The sequence below is a fragment of the Crocodylus porosus genome, unplaced genomic scaffold (assembly GCF_001723895.1).
Source record: "Crocodylus porosus isolate Cpor-Errol unplaced genomic scaffold, CroPor_comp1, whole genome shotgun sequence".
NCBI lineage: Eukaryota > Metazoa > Chordata > Crocodylia > Crocodylidae > Crocodylus > Crocodylus porosus.
The window spans coordinates 86,210,474-86,236,098 of record NW_017728906.1 but is presented as its reverse complement, the minus strand read 5'-3'; the positions used below and the strand labels follow the sequence as shown (position 1 = coordinate 86,236,098).

The following is a 25,625-nucleotide window of genomic DNA, read 5'->3' as shown; positions in this document are numbered from 1 at the left end:
ATGGAGCATCCCTAAGACTCATGTCCACCTGCACAGATGCTTACCTTTAAAAACTGAGGTGTTGCCAGTCGAACGGTAGCAACAAAACAAACTTGTTTTCCTGGTGGAGTTCTATAAGCCTTTGAGACAGCACTGTCAAAGCCATTACAAGTGGAATTAGGCACTGGGAGAAGAAAAGCAAGATACAGTCATTTGACTTATCTGAATGACCCTCAGTGGCTATTTTGCACATTTGGAAAATCCCAGTACCACTCTTATTCAGAAGGGCATCTTAAAACTTTTCAAGCTTATATTCATACATTTAAGCCTAAGTAAGTTATGTTGGGCAGGAAGATATCAGAGCTTAACTCAAAGAATGTTACAAGTGAATTCTGATCAAAAACAAGGCCAATATTTATTACAGTACATTAAACAGATTACTGGAAAGAAAGCCCATGCATCCAAATGTTTCTTTTCCCAACTCTCAATTAAAATATGTATTTCAGTGTGCATATTGCTTTACTTGTACACAGCAGAAGAAAGGGGCTATCTATGTAAGGGTGTTATAGCAGTCATTAGAGACAATGCCTTTACTGCTTTTGTGGGGTTGGCAGAAAACATTCATGATTCCAACATTTATAATTCTGTTCACACTTAAGGGAAAATGGCCCAGCAGTGCCAAAGTGCAAAAATCATGATTATTTTAAACAAAAGATAATTCAGGGTCTAGAATACAATGCAATCCCAGCCCTTAGAATTAAGACTTTTTTGAACAACCCTAGCCCCTTGTCTCTTAGAACAGTGGACTGGGGGAGGCCTGGCTACAATCTGGTTATGTTGGCCCATTATCTTTATCTGTCATAACTCAACAGATCTTCTATCATGCTCTGGTTGCTCTGTTACCTGCATGACCTTCGTGCCACAGAAGTGGCTTGCCAAGTTGTTCTGCTGGCTATAACTAGCATGTGATCCCAGTGTACATTAATCTCACAGAGCATGAAGTCTGGCTGCTCAGACCACCTACAGTCACGTAAGATATACTCTGAATTATGCACCGTGGAATTAAAATTCTGCTCTCATGGATGTCAATGTGAGCATGGTGAACTTCAGCAGGAACTGGAATGGGACCCGCTCCCTGCCCTGTCATCTCCACTTTCCAACTGATCAACTCCTATAAAATATAGAGCTGCTTCTGCAGAGCAGATGACATGATGAGGCAAAATATGACCCTGCTCTCAGTATGGCACTAGAGCCCATGTCCTCAAGTGTTCCACATTTCATCTCCCATCTGCACCACTCTGCAGAGGGACAGTGTGCCCCTTTATGAGGAAAGGCTGTAGTGAAGCCTTATTTTGTATCTTAGTGTGTATGAATACTTCACTAGCATTTTTTATTTTGGGTAGCTACTGTACTGGCTTTTTATAATGGACTTCATTTCACAGGCATGAGGCGCACAGACTTGAATATTAAGTCAATTTAACACACACACTTTTCGAGTCCAATTGAAAATATGGTAATGCCATGTGCACCAGGATATAGACAATAAGAATATGAGAATGAGAGACAGAAACGTAAGTAATCTGTAGATAATTCATATCTGTGATTAATCAGTTCAGACCATTGTGGGACCTGGCCAGAGCAGTACCAAAGGGAGGAAAAATTATACATTTGAGAAAGTAGTACAGATGTGAACATTTTTATAATTTATAAAACATCTCTAGACATGAAATATCCTGTGCCTGAGCCTTGAGGGCATGATTGACTAGATATTAAGATAAAAATTAGGGGCAACATTTTCCTCCTTTCATAAGCAAGGCATGCTGTTCCTCCTGAGACTTCCTAAGAATTTGTAGTTCAAGTTTGCTGCTGGATTTATGTGCATATATAGGAGCTTCTATGGGATTAATATAAAAGGGGAAAGAAGAGGAGGAACTGTAGGAAAATAGAAGGAAACTGCCTAAGCAGCAATTTGCATTATTCTGAAAGGGCATTATGAGGCCCTGTACTATATAGCATAACTCCGTTAATTTTAATAGACTGCTCTGTTGAAAAGTCAGTGGATTTTATACACCTATATGAATGGCACTGTAAAAAAATATTTATTTCTAGAAGTACTGGATTACACCATGAGCTGTCACATTTGAGGTCAAGAGGACCATTCCCAGTAAACATCTCTAACTCCAGTAACCAATGCTTGCAGATGGAAACATACAGGCCAAAATGGCCAAACTTAGCTTTAAGAGGGAAAGGTTTTGTGAGTTCTTTTATTGCACCAACTGTGTAGCTGGGAGAAAAGACTGACAAGCTTTTGGGCACAAAGTACACTTCTTTAAGGGATCCTCTTGTCAACTTTATCTCCCAACTGTACATTTGGTCCCATAAAAGATATCAGAAAGAAACCTGGCCATCTTGAATATTTCATGGCCCTCTTGTATATTTCCTGGATCAACACCACTCCAACCTTATTACAAATTTAAATAAGCATCCAAAATAGAGGTGCAACAGGTAAAACTCCTTAGTGAGCTTAATAGCTTGTGGGAGGCACATGCTCAGAGAAGAAGATAGGACAGCAACATTGTAGCACTAAAGAGCAGAGCTAGAGTTTTCACTTAAGGCTGTTTAGTATGAAGAAATAAAAATCAGAGATAACATATATGATTCTACGAAGAGACAAAATAGGGCCCTATATGTTGCATTTACAAAATAGAAGAGAACACTGTATTCCCAAAAGGAAAAAGTAATACAGATAGAACAAGAATTACATACTGTAAACCTGTCTACCAAATTTGGGATTTGACCAATACCAGTATTGAACTTAGGTACAGATATAATAGTTGGCAGGTGTTTTGCCTCTGAGCTGCTATCAACAATAGTTTAGGCACCATAGTCTTTTCCCTTTGATAAAATCCAAGCAGTTAAAAACTACTTAACTGGAGAATTGAGATGGATCTACAGGGGCACTGACAATCTGTAAATTACATTTCCGTCTGAAACTAATAATTACTATAAGTGAAAGAAGTTAGCAAAATTACTTTTTTCCCTTATTTGGTCATTTTGTTTTGTGCATTTGACAGCTCTTTCTGTAGTTTCACTTTTCCTTTGTATTCAGTCAGGTTTTTTTTTCTTTATAGGCATTTATAAATAGAAAAACCCACTTATTGAAATTAATTGATATTTCACTGAAATTTTAGGACATGTTACTAAAAATGAGCCCTGAAAAAATCAGACTTCTAAATTATTAAAATCTCAGCACCACAAAATAAATATATATATATATTTTAAGTCCTCCTAGGATGATCAGAATCACTTACATTCTCATTTTGGTAAAGGCTTAGAGGTGGTGTTTCTGATATTTCTACTGATCCAACTAAAAATGATCTGTAAAGCTATATGTTAATGATGTTGGGATGTACAAAACTAGAACAGGGCATGAATGTAGAACTGTGTGCTTTGGTCAGAAAGTCTATGACCTAAGAATGAAGGCGACAGTTGTTAATTGGAGTGAAAGAAATAGGTCAACATGTATCTCACTCTTAAATACAATGGACAAAAAATCCTAAATAGAGAATGATGAGGTTGTGATACAAAGTTAAAGACATAATCAGAAGGATGAAATAACCACCATATATCAGTTAGGTGATACACCTTAGAGTGGGTGTAATAACTTCTGTGTCTATTTCAAGCTTCACAGTAATTCTTCTTCTAAAAAGGTTTCAATTCACCTCCAACTACAGCATAAGAAGGGTGAAATCAGGACCAGAAATATTTGGGGCAGGGATGTTAAAGCTTTTAAAAAAAACCCGGATTCCCCAAATCCATGTAAGAAATATTTATATCTGACTACCTTATGTGGAGTGAATGAGAAAGATTTATGAATAAAAAAAGCTTGATTGCCTAGTTGCAGCAGCCAATCAGTCTACCACTCTTCTTATTTTAACTTAAAACTTTGGAGATCATTTAGATATATATTTTGTACAACTGCAGTTCTTTGATTTATGCTCTTTGAAGCCTTTTTCTTTTTTTCATTTTTTTATTGCTAAAGTCTATTAACATGCAAAGAACCAGACTTGGGATACCATGCCAAACAAACTGAACACGATTTGATTGTAAGAGTACGATCAAAGGCAACCAAAATAAGAATAAAAATGCCCTAAACAAATAAATAAGGACTCCAAATAAACAGAACATACATTAATATCAAAGAATCTATAGATATATATTGTGAAAATGCTGAAAAATACTGGTTAACTTATTTTAAAGACAAATGGGGCCAAGTTCCAATATCTGAGAGTGAGCAATGTTTCCTTCTTACTTTACAGCCTTGTTTGTTTTGCTGCTACTCATCTTCTCCTTTTCTTCCTCCTGCTCTCCTGCACTCCTAAAGTACCTTGAAATGAGATTATAGCTCTTTAGGGCAAAGACTGTGTGTTTCTGCTCAGATGCCTAATGCACACCTAACATAACGAAGATGGATTGTATACTGGAGCCTCCAGGTACTACTGTAATGTTAATAATTTTTTATAATGATAATAACTATGAGACATGACAATAATATCATGTCTCTTCATTTTCTGAATGTCAGAAGTATCTTTAATCAAAACATTAATTTCAATAAGATTATTCTTGTCAGATTTTCCCACACACATATTAAGTAAAATGAAAACCAGTTCCTTCCCTAAACAAACTCTTTTTCTCTTAAACAAGAATCAGATTGATCTGATTGCTTTGGGTATTGAAAAGAGTTTTTTCTCTTGATATATTATCTTCCTTGCTTGTTATTTCTATCGCTAACAGATATGTCAGCTAAAAGTAGAGTATTTCCTATTTTTAACACTCTATGAATAGATACTTCCAGAATTTTCTGCATAATTTGGGCTCTAAAAATATAAATTTTTAAATTCCACTCAAATATTAAATGATCGTTTCAGGTATTTACAGCAACTCTTTTCAGATAACAAATAGTTCTCCCCGAAAAAGGAAAGCTTTAGGCATTTGAATCTAGTAGCAGATCTAAAACTACAAAGGTGTTTGTTCTCCTGTCAAAAACAGTTAAGAAATGGAATTCTATTTTTTCTCTGACATACTTTTTCCCTTTCAGGATTTTTTACAATCGATTATACTAGCTCAAAGATCAGGACTCTTGAGGAAGGAAGATCCAAAGACAACACTTGGATATTTAATTGCCATAGACTTTTTTCTGTTTGGAAAACAACTTGCTTAGTAGTTCAAGAGAGAAAAGATTCAGGCCATCTTTCTCATCATCTGTGCAGGCTTCCTTATCAGATTTAGACAGAGAAACTGCTGTGTAAGTTAATTCTTTTTAAGTTCCTTTTTTTTGTTGACTTTGGGAGTTGAAATTCTATATAATCTTTTTGGTGGATCTCTGTTGTTATCCTCTTTCCCTCCCAGAAAGTCAGATGCACAAGATTACATTCTTAACTGCTAATGATAACATTACCCTTGCATTACCCTTTCCCTTAATGTATCATTGATCAAAAGATTCTGATGATAACTCTAAGTTCCATTAGACAGTTGTGTATCTTCACCACACTTGTTAAATGTAGAATATAGGAAAACCTTTTATTAATGGAACTAGTCTAAAGCACTTTGAACCTGAAATCTACCAGCACATTACTGGGAGATCTTTCTAGTTACAAAACTAGTAAAAACCTATTCTTTGTTTTGGAAGTAAATAGGCTTTTCCAGTCTACAAAAAATGAAAGAAAGTCCTCTCCTTTTCCTCACTGTACTAAACAAGTTAAGTAGACCAGTGTTCCAGCCACAGATGTCCAGTGTTTTGGTTCCTATCCTTCAGCCACCACTCAGGGAGCAAGTGAGTACAAAATCCAGGTTACTATCCAAGTTTTTCTAATTGAAAATTAATGAAAAAATACAATGGAAACCTCTGAGCTGGCAGAACAGCTCTCCTGCTTCTGAGTTTGCAGAACTCATCAGCTGTTCATACAATTACTCTGTGCAGCTTGAGGGTTATTTTTGCAGTATGGCAACACTCACTTGAGCTAGACTAACCTGAGAGGAGTTAACTATAGTTCATCAAACTTGAGTTAAATCTACAGTGAAGATGTAGCCTCAGGTACACCAACCCCAGTTGTATCATAAAGGGGCAGAGCATGGCTTCCTGTAATAAAGGTTTTGGCTTTGGTTCTCATTAATTCCCTCTCAGGAAAACACTTTATAACTTTGCTGCCAAGGAACCTGTCTCACTACAGCAAACCCCAACAGCCCTGGGAGAATGAGATTTTCAGAAGAGTGACTACAGGTCCTAGGCTATATTAATGTGGTCAGGTAACTTCCATGAGGTCTCATGTGCATCTCCCTGTCTTGACTTTAACACTTTGCTTTTGGGGGCGTGAGGCAAGTTGCCAGGGAGACACTTGAGCTTTCCTACTGTATACAGGAAGAGAGACCTATATGTGGATGGGTGGACTTAGAGTCGTATAATCTGGTGCACTGAAAATAACTGTGTCTGTTGGGCACCCTGTTAGACATACAATATCTGCATTGTCTTGGACAGAAGTGTCTCCATGGCATCTTACTGTTACAACACAAAAATCAAAAGGTGGAGATCTAAATAGCTGAATAAAGACACGTCTATACATTGCCCTATGGTGATGTAGCGATGTGCTACATTGCCATACAGCATGCTATGGTGACTTAGCAATCATGTGGGTCTGCATGATTGTTAATGACGTAGCAGCAAAATCTAACCATGTGCTGTGTGCACGGTGCAGTAGGGGCAGTTACTACGCCATGCTTTAGTACTTACCAAAGGAAGTACTAAAGCATGGTGCCATAGCAATGCCTCTGTATGGCAACATGTAGACATGCCCTAAGACACTTACCTACACCAGTCTCACTGAAATTATTAAAAGTGTGAGCAGTGTGAGAGCTCTGTGAGCCAGTGAGCAGTCTAACTGGCTTTGACAACTTCAGGCTTTAGAATTAGACAATTCAAACTCACCTCCACAAGGCGTTATGGCATACATGTTTGTATGCTGCCCAGAACACAGGAACCTTCAGTTGTCAGCCACGGTGTGTAGGCAATGCTGTGGTATAGATTATTAATGATAATAAATGCAACTTTGACCCTAAGAAACAGACACTGCAGGGAAAGTCACATTAAAGGAATGTGTGGTACCAGAGGAAAAAGTAGTAATGTTTTTGGTAAAGAAAAGAACTGCTATAGGAAGAACGGGAGGAAAAATGAACCTAATAAAACCTCTACAACATTAGTGAAAGTTAAGTGGAAAGGGAACAGGGAATGGATGTGTCACACTATCCTATCATGAATGTGCATGTTGCTATGTTAATTGGAACTGAGCAATTCCATATTCTGATCAGATACAGCCTGCGTGGGATAAACTATCTCCCCCCACTGCAGGGGATCTCATGTTAACATAGTAAAATCATGAGGTCAAAGTGCATCCAGTGAATATTTCCCAGAGTAAAACAAAACAAGCTGCTTAGGTCAGACATGGCATCAAGTGACTAGAAAGAACAACAGAGATTTTTACTTAGAGAAGAACATCCTGTATCCAGTTCCCAAGTGCAAAAACACGCTCACACTTCTACCACTGTGAAATACTACCAGAAAAATCATTCTTGAATACATTCATGAGGAGTCATTTCCCACCAATTAAGCTTAATTTGCAGTCTCTTCCCTTCTCCCTGGCAGAGTGTTTTTATATTGCTAGCTTAATCTTTCTCTCAACAGCACCTTTGAATGGCAGGGTCTCGGGCCAGCAGGTCCTGTGTACACTACAAGAGCACTGCAGTGCAAGTCTTTGGAATGTCTCTCTCCTCTCATTCTTCACACCAATCTTTCCTGGATATTCTGTTCAGAAGTGCTGCCATCGCACCTTGCTGAGGTGCCAACTTGTGGTTGGCAGAGAAAGAAAAAAGGGAAACTGACTTGAAAACCAGTATTTATTTGATTGGAAAATAAAGAGCAAATTACCCATTAGACCAGCAGGTCACAGCTCTAACATGAATCACAGAACAGTCTTGAGTGGGCCATGGCAGCTGTTGTGTTTCTCCTATACTCTTGCTCAGAAAGGGTTGAGCGAACGATGCCAACCAAAGCAGCATCCGTAGCTATCTCAGGGCCTGAACACAGCAGGAAACCCATCACACTTCTGCTTGCACCCAAAAACTCAGAGCTGCCAGGTCCTCTAACAGACTGAGAGGCTAACTACACTCACAAAGAGAAGGCTACATTTCTTCTCTTGTCCCAATTCCTCCCCCCAGCCCTGAGATAAGGAAGTAAGAATCTAAGAGATACAATTTAACCAAGTAGAGCTAACAGCAATCCACATACAGGGACTGAGCAGCGCAGAGACAGAGAAAAAGTTTAACAGGAAGAAAAAGAGCAAAATATTTAGAGAAAGAACAATGAACAATACAGAGAAACAACAAAAATAAAATACACCACAACCCATGACTCAAAAAGATTATAAATGGTGCACTGACAACCTGGATCCAGCATCCACTGAAGTCAAGGGATATGCTTCCAGAGGGGGAAAAAAACCCCTTCCAGATTCACTTTAACTGCATCAGACTAGGGAGATGATTGAAGGGACACATTAAAAAACAAAAGCTTTCTTTCCCGTTAACATTAAGCCACTGGCCTCCTGAAGAACTATGTTTATGTGTTCAAAGTCATGAAAAGGAAAAAAGAGAGCAGTCTTGGAGTCATGCATGAAAAAAGGCTGTAAATCCTTGAAGGAACTGAAAAAAAAATTCCCAAGTAGGGAACCGTCTGAAAACAAGCTCCTGTTTTAGAAAGCTACCTAACTTAGCTTGTATTTCTGTCGTTCTGCTAAATTCCACTCCATTTAGCACAGGAAAAATAATCAAACTAGAAAACACTAAGCTAGTTACAATTTTACATAAACAAATTCAAATATTGCATGAAACCGAGTAAGAAATATATATTTACCCAAATGGAATGTATGTTTCTGTTTTAGTTATGTGGATTGAGACCAGAAAGTTAAATGGGGGCAGGGAAGCCTGTTTTTTTCTGACTGCAGCATGTAGCTTTTGGAAAGCCTGGTGAGGAATGTTTGCTGAGGATGACCTATTTGGAACAATCCCAGCAACTTTTGAAATGCCATTCTCTGGAGTTCAATCAGGCAAGTATCTAAGGCAAACTGAGATGGGCAGAAGCAGAGGAAGTAATAAAGGAGAGCTGTAATAAAGGAATGTTTCTTTTCTGTTTCTGAATAGCAACCTGTTTATTAGCACAGGTCTGATAAAAATCTGTTTGTCATCCCTTGGAAAATTATCTCCTCAGTACAACTGCACCATGCTATGACTTGTGGAATGTAATTCTGCTCCCCTTGTTCTATGAATACAGGTACTAGGGCTTGGATGGAAAGGAAAATGGGACAATTTCAGATTTTTTCATCTTTTCAGAGGTCCTGAGGGCCTCCACTACTACTGACATCAATCGGAGTTGAGGGTGCTTGATCCCTTAGAACTGCTGCTCTGCTTTATGCTCCCTGCCCTATCTGTCACTATGCTGCCTGGCCCCCTCCTCTGTCTTTTGCATGCCACCCACAGAGGCTGTCCATATTTCTTGTGGCACCTGGGCTGCAGGTTGGCAACCCTTGTTTTAGAGGATCTGGCCTATGTGCTTTAATGGCCCCAGCAACAGCCTCTCTCAAGAGCCAGTCCAACAATTGTTGGGATTTTTAGGAGCCCAGGGTATCATACACTTTATCACATGGGACTAAAATACTTTCCAAAAAACCCATCCCTCTACCACAAGCAAAGGTTTTTTAGTTTTTCAGCTCTGGAATCTGCCTTGATTCCAATTTTAGTTAAGTCAGAGGCAAACATGAATTTAGTGATCTTGTTTTTGACTGCAGTTAGCATTAATCAGCACAAACACAGTGGCCTAAAACCATTCACCACTGGGCAAAGCTAACTGATACTAGGCCAGTATTATCTAAGATCCTGGCTTAGAAATGAAATGCCATGAGAAGCAGAGTTCACACAGCCCCCTACTTTATGATATACATCTGGCTCTTACTAAACAGCTGCTAGTTCCACATGAACTGACATTTACCTCAAACTGGTAACTGTAAACCTTCTGGTTAAAAGTCTACGTGCTCTATGCAACTACACATATTTCTACATAGCTAATGCTTAGTAACATTTATGCAACAATTAAGGCTTACCATTGCTGTAAGACCGAAAATTTCCTACAAATTTTATGTATTCATATGTTGGAAATTCCTTTGGATTCAAACTTCCTCTCAGAAGATGACAATAAAACTCTAATTCATTGTCAGCTGGATTATTAAAAGAAAAAGAAGAAAACATAATTATGCTATTTAAATTCAACACAATGGAGTCTTTTGGCTCTTAACCTGCAACTGGTAGCAAGCAAGCAGTTTACTTCACCTGCTCAGACGCCCACTGAGACTGCATTGTAAAATGCAGGATTGGAGCCTTTGTTAGAAGATCTCTTTCCTGAAATCAGATGATTTATTGTGTCCCCTGGATATTTCTCAGGGCAGACTGACAGAGCCCTGACTCCATCATCCATTATACCCATTTTGTCAATGCACTTACTTAGCATGACAAGGTATACTGTGGCAGAGAACTGGAGCTCTTACTACATACCCTTTACTTGTTTCAGTTTTTCTTTTCAGAATTCATAGATATTTCATACATCTTGCTGGAAAGTCTTTGTTTTCTTAAATATATGTTTAAGTTAATTGGGGTTATTATCTGTCAGGTAGCAGAGCTGTGTAGCTGGCCTTGGTAAGGCAAGTGTCTACAAACTAGAAGGGTCTGGGTAATGGTCATAATTTCTAGTTCTCACAGAGCCTTCATGCCTACCTAGCCCAATGGTACCTGGGGATAAAGGCAGTCAGAGTATGGTGCTAACCATACCACTTCCTTCTTGTACCAAGGTTAAAGAAACAATGGAGTTTTACCTCCACTGCATTAATGGCCTGTAAATGGGACACCTTTGCCTTTATATATTAGTTGGGGGTTTTGTACAAAATAGAAAAAAATTATATATATTTTTTTATCTTGTTTCCTGTTTTCTGCCTCTCTTGTCTACTGCTAATTCAGCAGAGGCAAGTGAAAAGACAATTATTGAAAGATACATTAAATTATAAAAACATATGGAGATTTTACACATATGTTTCAAATGTAATAGAACACCACATGAATCATTAGCAGGTCTATGAAAATAGTCTTGCTTGAATAAGTTGAAATATCAACTATAATGTGATTTGTCTGAGCTGAACTTTTCTAAATAAACCCTTGCCAAACCTTTTTTTCTCAGCTCACTCCAAAGCTAAACTCTTTTATAATTAACGTAGCTGCAAGGAGTCTTGTGCTGGTAAAATAAATGTAGCGAGTCTCATTTAAAAACTGAACAGCAGGACCATTCTCAGTGGCATAATTTGTTTAAAAATGAAAGTATATATGAAGTTCTTTCTGACAGAATATTCATATCAATGTATCACATAAAGACTCCTTTTAAAGGAAAAATCATGGACACTCCACTGTTTTCATTGGGAACAATAACATTAAACTTACTTTTTAGGTAATCTGAGGAGGTGGAATCTGTCAAAAGCACACAAGAAGATAATATTTTATAAATTTCAGAATGTTCCTGCTCTGGGAGGAAATTTAACAGATTCTGATCCATGACATCACACTGCGAAGAAAAAAGAAAGAAGATACAAAACATCAAGACAAGGAAAAAAAAGTGTAATTTACAGTTATGCCAACCTGCCACATCTGTGATTCCTCTAGGCTTAACAAGGACTGAACTGACTTGAGAACAAGCTGGGGACCAGTTTTCAAAACCAGCTGTCTTAACTGTGCATGAAAGTACACAGGCAAAGGGCCAGGCTCAAAGCTAGTGTAAATCAGACGGAGTCTTCCCACTGACTTCCAGGGATTTTTGATCAAATCTAAAATAGGTAACTAGGTTCGTAAGTTAAGCAGCCATATCTTAAAACAGTGCCTTGTATAAACTTCATCAGCTATATGCTGAACATAAACTTCAGACACTGGGCAAAACTTCTCTCTTGTATAATGCCACTGACTGGTCAAGTTGCAGTAGCCTTGATTTTGCTCAGTAAAATTAAACTCCAAGGGCATACCATTACCAAGGAACCTGTGTCTGCTCACAAGATAGACTGCCCCATCCCTGAATGAGAGTAGACAGGGAAGGTGTAGTAAGTCTCCTCCTGAGCAAAGCATAGTCACAATTGCAGGCTCTGAGCTCTGGAGATTAGAGGCACTTTCCTCCTTACTACTTCCAGGCATGCAAAGCAGCAGAAAGCACACAAGGCTTTGTCCCTGCTATGCACCAGTCAGAGCAGGTTATGTACAGGATAGGTGTGGTACACCAGCCAGAGGGAAAATGCAGCATGCAAAGTCCCTCTGTATACTTACATGTGTTTGAAGGGGAATTGTGCCTCTTGAAGTATTATACCTCCTTTCTGGACTGGCAAAGGCGTGTATGGCTTTGAGCTCTTACCTCAGCAACACAACTAGGGCAGGACAACCGAGGCACCTGCCGCAGGCACTGACTTGTGGGAGGGGAAGGGGTGGAATAAAACAATTGTCCCCACAGCTGCACAATCACAATGGCCCACCAATAGTAGCTAAAAGTCACTGCTGGCCCTGTGTGCTACAGGCTGTCCCGGGGGGCCCAGCTGTGTTGTGATGCCTCTGTCTTAGATGAACTAAAACCCTCTTTGGGCTAAATACTGAAGCACTTCAAATGACTGCACTTCCCTGTTAATTGCTGTGAACTTAAAATATTGGTGAACTCTATGATAAGTTGTACATGCTGGTGGAAAGACTACATTGCTATCTAAGAATGAAAGAAGGAGCACTGTCTATGGAAAAAGCTGCAGTGCCAGAAGGAAAAACATGAGCTTGCAAAGGGAAAATTCCTGCTGTATTCACCTGCAGTAAATTGTCTTTTTTTCCCTGGCTTCAGCTAGAAAAGTGCCTAAAAAGAAGTGGTAAAATTAAGTAGTCCTCCTAACAGCTGTAACTTACATCCATGGTATTCTAGACAACCTCACACTGAGCTGGCATACTGACACAGCTTCACGTGTTGTGAGAAAGGCTGCTATCAGGCAGTATTTCATGTTGAAAATCTGTTAGCTTGATATGAAACTGGCAAGTTATTAATCATTATTATTTATTTATGTGTTTACTCAGATGGTGGTAGCACTCACCAGTGTGCTTTCCAAACATGCCTGCTGCTCTGCATGCAATCTACACTTAAGCTGGAATATGTATTGAAATATTTTGAAATAGAGTTGAAAACCATATTGATACCATTTATACATATATCTATTGCCATTATATCTGGATTTATACACAAACACACCCCTCCTTCACCCCCAATTTATATGTATATAAAATAAACTGTATTATTTAATTCCACACATATACAGGAACGTATAGATTGTGGTCTATGTTGAGTGATCCAGCGATGGAAAACAAACATGAGTCCTACCATATAGTAGAACTATAGTCCTGGCTTAGCTGCTGACTCACCATGTGGACTTAAGAAGTCACTTTTTCTTCCATTTATTCTTCCTATGTAATGTAAATATTACCTATTGCTCTGGGGTACTGTAAATTATTGTCAATGCAAGGACTTTAACTCCTCAAGCATTACTGAATTGCTAATGGTTTTTACTTAGTAGTACATATAAAGCTGATGTAAAGCATCATAGCTGTTTGAATTCCGTGGAGCTGTAGCTATTTATATGAGCCAAGCATTTGGTTCTCCATATACAATTTAAAATGTATTATTAATGTTAACAATATTTTCTGATACATGATATGCCTAGGGTAGTCCTGTCTTATACATGTGACCTGTGGATCTCTTCTGCACAGCTGCAAGGGAATCTTCTATTGTTCTACTGAGGCTGAGTTTAGCTACGTGCCTTTGTGCCTGTCATCGGCACGGTATGTTGATGGGTTTCACCAAAACACCAGTCTGTCACACTGATTCTTCTGACGTGGCCACCCACTGGATCTGGTACTTAAAGACTATCCTGGCATTTATTCCACTGAGGAATGCCAACATTTTTTATGGCCATAAACAAATATAGAGAGATAGTTGGCAGTGCTTGTCTGAAGTCAGGCAGGGTAGATTTGCACCTTACAGACTACATTTAGTTAATCTATAAGGTACAAATAAACTAATATACCAATTTATATGACAAGTCCTGTTCTCTGTAGAGTTCAGGTCTGCAGGCATGCACATTAGAACTAAAAACAGAATTCCTTGATTGGCCAAATAAAATATATACTAGGAAGCAAATATCCCACAAATCACACCTGAATCATAGGAAATGATCAGCAAGCTAATCTTAGAAATCTAATCCTGTACCAGATCCAGCAGACAAGTTGCAGGTAGGTGACAAGGGAGACAGCCAACAGTGTAGTCACTAAGCCAGTCACAGACACAGATGGATCAGTTTGAGAAGTATACTTTATAGTTTTGTCCAACAGTTCTGCAGGTATCTTTTGACAAAGTGGAGACGTCTACACTAGACACTTACTGTGCTTAATAACACTGTGCAGCAGCATAACAGTCAAAAACTATGCTAATATGATACTGCACAGTGTTAATAGTCTACTGTGCAGTAAGTGTCACAAAAAAACCATGCACCGGCACTACTGAGCAGTAACTGTACTTACATTTAGTTAGTACTTCATTAAGCAAATGCTAAACTAAATACTCAGTGACTACAGCGCATTAGTGAACATGTAGACATGTCCAGAAAGACACATTGCTGAATGAGGCAAGTAAACCAGACAGGAGCTGTATTGCAGCAACTACTAGCAGAGTGCCAAAAGAACCATGGTGCTGCATATCTATGTGGCTATACTTTGGAGCTATCCTACATTTTCTGGTTTGCAGATCCTGCCACCAGAGAGATCTAAGTATTTAATCACAATTGATTGCAGAAACCAAAACACCAGCTGTGCCCAAATGGGTCACAAATGTATCAGTCCAAACCAGTACAGGACGACTTTATTTAATTGCTACATATGTTCTATATAGCTCAAAAAATCTGTGTAATTTCTAGCATAGCCCTTTTTCTCTTTTCTGTTAATCTTGGAGGATTTGAGTGCCTAATTTAAACTGCTGGATGACAAGAATTCAGAGACTGAGATAAGAGGATTTCTAGCAAGTTGAGGGTGGAGGACAGGGAATAGACAGGCCTCCCTTGCAATGCCACGCTGCTTGTAGCGGGCAAACCGAGTTATGCTCAGGCTCTTAGCATAACTTTAGGCCTTCCCAGAACTAAGCAATTAAATTACATAGACTGCCTTATAAGGTGCTGGGAAAGATGAGTGCTGTGATTGGTATGGTGGGCTAACCAGGTACAGTAGTTTCCCTAAAAGGAAAGAAAACCAAAAAGGGAATAGGATTGGAGTACCTTATCGAAAAAGATGAGGTAAGAAACTTGAGGATTCGTCAGTTTGAGATGAGAAAGTTACAAAAGCAGTGGACAAACAAAGAGACAGTGTGTGTTTGTGTTGCCACCCTGGGAAGACAGGAGCAGCCTTGGAATTCTTGCTTTGGGTAACAAGGAATCCAGAAAATAACATCCCACACACCCAGCAGAGGATCTGAGGCTGGTACCACTGAAGGTCACTGTTGTAACATCTAAGGAACTGCTCGCCAGCAACCTTCCCTCTAAGGCTTAGCGGTCCATGAGCACGCTGCTCCGGTCCGTGAGCGCGCTGCTTTGGTCCATGGGCACACCACTTTGGTCTGTTCCCAAACTGGTCTCGCCCCCGCCTTTTGGCATGCTGAACAAATTATTCTCACAACATTATTTGGTAGAAAAGAGTCTTGAAATACCAAACTATATATATTCTATATTTTATTTTTAAAAAATTAAAATATAAAACCCTACCAAAACAGAAATGTTTATGCATAATTCTCAACCTGAGGAGAGCATGCAAAAGAGAATGAATTTCACATGACAGACATAAATCACATCATTTAATATACTCTGTAAAGCTCTCAGGTACTGTGACACATTGAAGGTATGCCTGGTTTGCCCTATCTGGCAGATTTCATCACTCTTACAAAAATTATCAACACTGCCTCTGCGCCTCTGAGAGTGGCGTGGAGCCTTGTGAGTCTGATACTGGGCAGACAAGGCAGCGAGGAGGCACATGGCATCGGAGCTTGGGGTGAAGCTTGCAGAGCAGTTCCCCAGAGCTAGCAGAGCCTGCATGGTGCCTGGCTCTGTCCCAGCCCCAGCCCCAACCCCTGTCCCCACCCCTGCCTTGTCTCGGGAAGGAGCCACTGCCAGCCCTGTGCCGCTCTCTCTTCCCGTGGAGATGCCGGTGTGGTGAGGAGCGAAGCGCAGCTAAGCAGTAACTTACTGCTGGCCCCACTGCCTCTGCTGCATTCCAGGTTTCTAGGAAGCCACAGCCCAGCTCCTTTCTCGGCAGGTGTGCAGCATTAAAAGGTTAATGCACGGCAAGATTTTTTTTTGTGCATTGCCATGCACGCATGCATGCAGCTTAGAGGGAACCTTGCTTACCAGGTTGTATTGCAAGGATAATTATCTTGTAATAAGCGTAGGGGTTACTAATAAAGTTCACTTGATACCAAATTGGATGAGGGGCCGTGTCAATCCTTGGTGGTCTCTGGTAAAAGGAATCCTGGGGCAACACTGTTCAACCTCTGCCCTGCTTCTTCCATATCCAACCCTCTTTTGGACTGGTCTTTGATATTCTGATACTAATCTGTCTTCTAAGGATGCCACCACTTCACTCTAGCAAGAATACAGTGCATGAATGTTTGTTCATGGGGTTGGGTCCTGGTGTATTTGAGGGTACACTCCTAAGTCTCTGGCCTTTGCTTATGACAATAATCCTTGCAGAGCAGTTGCAAATCGCTGGTAAAGATCCCTGCCTGACCCTGAGAACAGCTAGAAGTAATAGCTGTAGGAAAAGGGTGTCTTTTCTTGTGTTAACTATAGTATTTGTTGTCTTTCTTGCTTGGTGCAGGGGGCTGGACCCGATGATCTTCTGAGGTCTCTTCCACCCTTACAATCTATGAATCTATGAATCTGTCCCTTCTGACTCATTGATTCTATGATTCTATGACACAAACCTGAGTCAATGCTCACCCAAGTTAATGCTTTTAGCAAGAGTTAAAATGCTTTGCAAGGCTGTGAAATAGGAGCTACATTACCAGGAGCTAATAGAAAGCAGAATTATGAAAGAAAAGAGCTTGATTGGTGGAACATTAAGACAATTAAAAATGAGAAGAGGTTTAGAAGAAATCAGATAGATTACAATGAACCATATAGACAAATGATTCCTTCACTGCTGCCTGAATAGAAATGCTGCTGCCATTGCCAGGCAATTAGTTTTAAACTTTGGGTGGACCAGGAATCAAAGTGGAGGGGTGGGGGGATGACTGCACCACTGCACCTACCTTGGATCTGCCTCTGATGAGTGGTATCTCATGTTGTTGTGAAACACTTCAGGCCTTGGGCAGACTTAGTGGAATATTGTCACTGAGTGATCACCAGTTTTGGTGCAAGGATTCTATCTCTATTTCAACCGAACCTAAAAGTGGCACCTACATCCTGTAGGAATGGGTAATTTAAAAATACAACAAACCAGAGCAGGAATTCCTTGCATAAAATAACTATAGGCAGGGCTCTTACTTTAAAATATTTCATTCTAGAATGTCAAGGAAGCTGCATAACACAGAATGGAATTTATTTGTTCTGACTTCAGAAATGTATAAAACCAATCTGGTCTTTCACATTTTTGCTGAAATAAAAGATCCTCAGCATCTAAGTTACAGCCTCAAGGGGTCCCTGCTCTGTGTCCTGCCCACTCATGCCTTTCTCTTGCCCAGAAAAACAGCAGTACTACAGCAGTTCCTTCTGCAGCCACAGAAAGAGGAGGCTGGGCTTGCCCTTTAAACAATGAAAAATAGCTTACAAACAGTTTCTGAAGGCACACAATATAAGCTATAATTGCTTTTAAAATAGTGATTTGATCCACTTTACAATTATAAAATAATATAGGCAGCCTGGGACTAAGTTATCTCACACTAAGGGTGCATGTGCAAAATGTGCCAGCTAATTGCATGTGCAATCAAATCTTGTAACAGATGTAGCCATTTATATACTTTATGCACACAGATTAATTTATTAAATTCTCAGCTGCCTTTCTTTGGGTGCACAAACCTGTTTGGTAAGGTTGTTTTACATACTGATTTTTTTAAATTGATTGTATAAGCTCAGGGCCAGATTTACACTGTGCTTTATGTCTAGTGATACTAGATATGCATTCCCGTGCCTAAACGTTAGGGACCCATAGAATTCAGAGACATAAACTAGGGGTCAAATTTCCCTATACTTAAATGGGGAGGCCTAGAATTGGTATTTACCATACTAAGCATATTGGGCAGAGAGATGACTAACCAGTCAACAGGAAATGCTTACAGGATGTATCTGTAATCTCATCTCTCCTGCAGACTCAGGCAAGCAGACAGGTGCCTAGGAGAGGCTGGGATTCCCAGCTGAAGCCCCTTCCTAGGCTTGAAGCATATCTATACTTTCCTACCCTAACACTGTACTGAGAGGCTGCAGGCAAGGGGGAGACTGACTCTTGAGGCCCACTGAAGATAAGCACTTACCTGGGAAGAAGGGAGTCCAGGCTTCTAGTTTCTGCTCCTGCGTCTGCTTATGCTTTTTTATGCAGTACATAATCACAGGATAAACTGCATAAACAGTACGGGGACCAGGGACCAGAATCCAGAATTCCTTTCTGCCTAGTGGTCCCACTTGAACAGGATAGATGTTGGGTTCACCCAGGCTAGCTTCGCTTCTAGCAAGGTGCTTAGAGTGCTCTCACAGGGGTGGGAGATATAAAACTGAAACCTGTCAGATCCAGGGGAGCTTAGAACAAGCCTTCCATTTCATAGATTTCATAGACATGACGGCTGGAAGGGACCTCGGAAGATCATCGAGTCCAGTCCCCTGCCCCAGGGGCAGGAAGTTAGCTGGGGTCAAAGGATCCCAGCATGATAGATGTCCCCAAGTGAATGTTCTAACTAGTAGATTATTATGTACAAGGAAGCACCATCACAAGCCTTCCTAGGGAAGCTGGCTGTAGGTGCTGAAGCCAGAGTTCATAGATTCATAGATTGTTGGCCTGGAAGGGACCTTATAGGTCATCGGGTCCAGCCCCCTGCACTAGGCAGGAAAAGACAAGTGGGGTCAAGTGATCCCAGCGAGGTGACCATCCCAGCGAGGTGACCATCCCCAGCGAGGTGAGTTATTAGGGGAATTCTAAGGTTGCCTACAAGATTGGGCCCCTTAGGAACACAGGCATATGGAAGTCTAATATCTGAATCCCAAACAGCTTTAGGAAGAGCTCAGGCACCTCCTACCTGCTCAGTTCAGCCGAGATAGCTGTGCCTCTGGGCATGCAAAGGAGCACCTAGAACAGTGGTTCTCAATCTGTTTGCCATAGTGCATTTGGAGCTCTCAATGTGTTATACGGGCCACACCCACACAACTTACTTTCATTTATGTGTATCCATTTATAAATATTTTAACAGGATGTCACATGAGCTTCAGCACTGCACTGACTGGGCTGCATGTAGCCTGCATGCTGCAGAATGAGAATCACCGACCTAGAAGATACTGGGCACCTCAAGTTTCTGTGAATGGCACTCCCAGACTCATGTGCCTAAATTCCAGATGTGACTAGGATTCCTAGGTTCCATCGCAATACAAACCAGAAATAAAAACACCTCAGTTTTCTTATTTGGGACTGGATAATTTGCTAGAAATTACTAGTACATGGGAATAGCTGGTTTTATATTTAGGGCTCTGACTTAGGCAAGTGCTTAATTCCATCTTATTCACATAGAACTTAAGTCTTCAGTGATCGCATCTACATGAGACGCTGGCTGAGACGCCCAAGACTACTGCGCAGTAGGGTCATGTAGCAGAAACTGTGAACTACCATGTAGTCAGCATCACAAAAAGCCAGTCGTCAGTGCTACTGCGCAGTAATGTGGGCTACTTGCAGTCATTTAGTACTTGTATAATTTTACAAGTACTAAATGACTGTGCAGGAACCCGTGTTACTGTGTAGTAGCACTGACTGGCTTTTTGTGATGCTGACTGCAGTAGCCCAAGACTACTGCGCAGCAGCACTGCATCATGGTTTATACAAGTACTAAATGACTGCGCAATAACAACAGCGCAGTCAGTGTCTTGTGTAGATCTGGCCAGTGAGACTTAAGCATCCCCTGAAGAGGAATGCTTTCCTGAATTTGATTCAGTTTCCACTAGAAACCAGAAGCAAAAAAGGGAAAAGATAAAAAAAGAAAAAGGAAAAAATTTCTCCCCATTACTGAGACACACATCTCATAAGACTTGAAAAGTGCAGAAACCCCATGGAAAGAAGTGGGTAAACGAAGGCCCAACAGATTGCAGGACAGCATGAAGGGCTCTCTTTCTGCCCACATGTGACAGAAAAGTGGTAGATTACTGAGCTCCTGTGCTGTGGAGGATTAAAGAAAAATGAAGTAGGTGGATTTAGCTACTGCATTACTGTTGCATAGCAATATTCCTGCATTTGCCAGGAACCTCTTTATTCCATCATACTTGTTTTTCACTTGAGAAGAAAATAATTTCGGATCACATTATAGCATGGTAGGATATGTTAAAAATATCTGATGTGATGTAAACGATTTGACTAAAGTGACGGGGGAAAAACATAACTGCACTTTTCCTACACAAAAGAAAAGGAAAAAGAAAAAGGAATGTGTAATAGAAGTATTTATTGGCAGGGAATTAAGAGACTGAGAACTGAACTATTAAAAAAATAAAAAGAAGGATGGATTGATGCCTTATTGTACCATTGAGCCCATACCAGATTATCAAGAGGAGCAAAATTAAAAAGCAGCCCCTTCTCTCTTGTTCCTTAAGATAGACTCAGCAAAGCATAGCATAGCTGTTTCTTCCTAACACCCAGTAACCCTTATACACAGAATCACAGAACACCAGCTCCACTCTACCATCATCCTCTTGGGAGCAGATTGCATTCCTTTAGAAGGCACCACATTCAGCAGACCTTCACCTCCCTTATAATTTGATGCCATTTTTCAACTAATTAAGGATGTCATCCTGTTCCACTGAATTCAATGGCAATCTTGCTTTTCACTTCAATGGAAACAGAATCAGACCTCAGCAAACCCATTAACATGCCACTGCCCTCACTTGTACCAACCCAGCTTCTGCAAGTCATTTTTTAAATTTTTTCTTAGAAATCAAAGATGAAAAAATTCAGTCAGGTCATCCCATCCCTTTCACTGTCGGAATATCCTCCCGAGCTTTGTCCAGCCTAGTTTTAATGCTTCACAACAACAGGGAACCGAAATGTATGAATGACACTTGAAGGACAGAAACCTGGCTACATAATTTTTCTCTTTCTTGAAAATCAACATTTCTTATTTCATCAAGAAAAAAAATCACCACAAGGCAGGAAAAAAATTCACATTTTCATGAAAATGTTTCCCCTATTTAATTAGTCCTAGAAATAAACAGAGGTCCTAGCCTGTGTATGGGTTCACAGTGAATAGTCTTACCAATGTCAATGTCACTCACTACTCACAATATTAAGCACTACATTTAGTTCTTGCTGTTTGACCCCATAATTTGTATTTACAAAACGGCACATCAGAATTACTCACCGGTAAATGTCCAAGGAGAGGTGTAATGCTGTCAGAGACATATATGATGCTTCCATCTGTGGTTACTGCTAGAATGAAGCCATCTAATGCCTAAAGGAAATACACATGTAGAGAAGGACAGGGGGATATACTCAGATAGTTTCGTTGTCCATTTTACCTTACCACTCTATTGTTATTAGGTTGTAGAGACATTCTCTCAAGATGTGGAACAGTAATTCTGATTTCACAGTCTAACTTTGCTTATACAACATTCTTTGTAGTACAGTAAAAAATAGATATATTAGCTGAGGTAACCAAAGACTTCTGGGAACATTTCATGTATATATTTTTAAATTAAGCACACATTTTAATCATGTAAAATGACTAAACTTGGATTCTTAGAAGCTATTAAAAGAAACATTTTAGCTTTGTACAAATAGCAAAACATCACAAAAGTATGTTTTCATACTTTTCAGCACTATTTCAAATGGTAGCTCTCCACAAAAACATTCATCTTCATTTGTGTTAATGTAAACTGTATATTATTCTGCTTTCATGTAAATAAAAGAAACATAAGGGATCAAACAAACTGTAGCCTTAGTTTGAACTGATTTTAAAGACTACAGTATTAGATTATTTATCAGGAGTGACATTATACCTGAGCAGAGGACCACAGTAGGGCTGTAGCAACACTTAGGTCCCACATAGCAGTTGATTCTCCAGCCCTCATATTTGAGTGAAGCATCAGCCAGCTCTCTAGGCAGGAGATTCTATTTAAAACTATTTCCCCCCAAAGCCTGTAACAGCAGGCTCCATTTTAAGCTAAACCTCCTGCACACGTGTCTAAAGCAAGGTCTCATCTACTCCAACAGCAAAAAACCCACAACAAATCAAACAAATTAAGAAGCGCTTACGGTATGTGCTCAAATATAATTCATAACTCCCACTGACTACTGTTGGGGGCTGGTTTGGAACAATAAATCAATTCATCTAAAGTCTGAAACTGCTGCCTGTCATTGTAGTACCTGAATAGCATCAACACTGTGAACATTAACTAACTGGAACAGAGCTCATGTGTGTGCTACTGAATATACTTGTTTACAGCACAGGTAACAATCAGATTATTGTGACAGCCAAGTCACAGTCTGTATACCAAATCTAGGGAGTACTACCACTTGATGATGCTACACTGCAAGACCCCCAAGTCAAGACAGTCTAAGGGGTTGATCTTGTGAGCTGCTAAATATTTTTATCTTCCACTGAGGTCAAAGAGAACCATGGGTGACTTGGCCCTTGCAGGAATTCCCAAAACATTGAACCAACACTATCCAGTTTCTAAGTGGCTGGAGTCTGCACACTAACCACAGGCCACAACAGGACAAGCCATGGGCCTCCCTGAGTCGCATGCAGGACAAACACCCCTGCTGTACCACATGGGTGCCCCTTTCCATCAATGCACCGTGAAAGCTCTGCCCCCTTCACTGCTGCACTGTGCCCCTTCCACATGGGCACAGCCCCCCGGCCCACCAGTGCACTGCATGCCTGCACTGCCCAAGGCTCGTCCTCAGCTCCTCTGGCACAGCCCTGCCCCAGGCCAGCTTGCAGTTTGAGCTAAAGCAAAGGAGGGAGGGGCATCTGGGCAGGAGCCCAGGAATTGCATTTAATCGCACAAGGACCACATGTGGCCCCTGGGCCACCAGTTGGACAGTGCTGTATGAAGTAAATGTTTTAAAAAATGGCAGTTTTTGAACAAACAAACAGCTTTTCTCATTTCCAGGGCTGCTGAGCACCCACAACTGTTTAAGTGTATGGGATCTGCTGGCGCATGCCAAACCTTTGAAAATTTGGCCATTAAGTTCAGTGGAAAAGGGCAGAGGGTTTGCAGATGTACTGAAAATCTGTTCAGTACCTCTGGAAACCCTCTCGCTCTTATAATTTAAGTTTGGTTTTGTTAAATTTAGGTGCAGGTAATGTTTTTCTTTAGTACATTCAAAATGTTTTCTAAAAACATGATTGCTATTAACCCATGGAAAAGATAAGTGGTTTTGCAAAGCAGCTGGATTGTGCATGTTACTATGGTGAAGGTTTTTTTTTTATTAGAGGCTTTATTTCATATCTGATGCAAATTATACAAACTGACTCGCATCTGAATTTCTGTGGTAAAATCAAGCTAATGTATGCAGACATAATTCTGTTTTGTTATTTATTTGCAAATAGTCCTACTTAGGACAGCAAATCTCTCGTTAACGGTTATTCAGCTGTAACAATTCAAGATGTACAGTTAGGGTCTCATACTGCTCCTGTTTAAGCTGACTGCAAATTCCCCACAGTGGGTACTATCAGGAAAGCAACCATTTTACTGTTGACTTTCCATTTGTTCTTTTAGGCTATCGCTTGAAGTGGGCCTCAAACTTTTATAACTGGACAGGGAATAATATCAAACAGAATCTTATCCAAACGTTAATGAAAAAAGCCTTTTGGGGGGGAGAGCAGTCACGTGGTAGGGAAGCAAAAAAGGGGGTGGGGAGAAGAAACAGAAAAAGAATAACTGACTTACTAGATCAAAAGGGTGATCTGATATTCCCTCAGCACTAGCTCACTGATTATGAAGACTCATAGTATTAAACAGGATATGGTTATTTATATGATTAAAAAAAATTAATTTACTCATGTTCAAATCTTTTCTTGACAATTACGAAAGTAGAATGCAAAGGCCCAGGCCACTAAATCATCCAGACATTCACGTATTCCTATTTCAGGAAAACATTTTGTATTCATTATAAAAAATGTATGTATGCAAATTCCTGTGCATTGAAATGAGAGTGTACAATTATGTCGTTTAAATGTGAATTAAGGGTCTCTTAAAAACTGGTGTGCAATATATAAGGGATGGAGAGTCATATAAATAGGAACCTACCTAACTCATGGTGAGAAAAAGCAATTTTCGTGGCTTGGTTGCAGCCCAAAGAGCCAATTTCATGGTTATTTGATGGTTGCCCTGCCTCTTGGTGCTGACTCACGGTGATACTCCACCCCTTAGCACTGACTAGTGGAGAGACTCTGGGGGACGGAGGGATGAGGGGGTGACCATCATCTTGATTTCTGGCTGCTTTTTGTGCAGCCGTGCCAGGCAGTGCTGATTGACAGAGAGGCACAAGGGGGCAGCTGCCATCTTGGTGACTGCCTTTTGTGTTGCTCCACCCAAGTAGGTTGCAAGGCCAGGCCACAGGGACAGCGACGACTGCTGGCTCCCACTGGGGAGCCAGCATTTTATTTTTAATAAGACTTTTTTTTGATTGCTTTCCTGGGAAATTGTGGCCAATGCCATCTTTTGCAGTGATTGTGGAGATTGCTGTTTTTTGTGGTTTCCACGAAAATTACAAAACTGTGAGTAGGTCCCTACATATAAAATCCCTGGATGGATACAATAGCTGCAAACTAACACTTGTGAGATACAAAACTATTAATTCTTTTCAATTTCATAAAGTGGTTTTCAAATTTCGTTCCATGGAACCTTGGGGTTCTGCAGAGATTGGAGGGCCTGGCAGAGCAGGCTGGGAGGCAGTGCACCACTACTGTGGGGACAGTTTGTCTGGATTAGCATCAGTCTTTAGGATAGAGTAAGGGTTCCCTGACAGAAGAAGGGTTCTGTGACTTCAGGAAATTTGAAACCACTGACTTGAATGCATCAGAGTCAATGGCGAGGAAAATTAAATATTTTAGGAGAAGAAAACTAAACATGACAAACTATGAGAAAATTATGCTGGCACACATCCATGAGGGGACAGCTGGGGACTGCATGCTTAGGGGCAACCAACACGGGTTCATCAGTGGCAGGTCCTGTCAGACCAACCTGGTGGCCTTCTATGATCAGATTAGC

General features: G+C 40.3%; 1 protein-coding gene across 2 annotated transcripts in view; it reads right to left on the bottom strand.

The window, feature by feature from the left end:
• NPAS2 (neuronal PAS domain protein 2) overlaps nucleotides 1–25,625 on the bottom strand; it is an 83,489-nt gene that overhangs the window by 46,734 nt on the left and 11,130 nt on the right. Inside the window, exons 4-7 of one of the 2 annotated variants that reach the window (XM_019529519.1) lie at nucleotides 21,767–21,856; nucleotides 11,563–11,683; nucleotides 10,182–10,295; nucleotides 45–163 (exon numbers count right to left, since the gene is read on the bottom strand). In XM_019529519.1, coding sequence (XP_019385064.1) covers nucleotides 45–163; nucleotides 10,182–10,295; nucleotides 11,563–11,683; nucleotides 21,767–21,856 — 444 coding nt within the window. The remainder of the gene's footprint in view (nucleotides 1–44; nucleotides 164–10,181; nucleotides 10,296–11,562; nucleotides 11,684–21,766; nucleotides 21,857–25,625) is intronic. The other variant, XM_019529520.1, reaches the window with a different exon arrangement.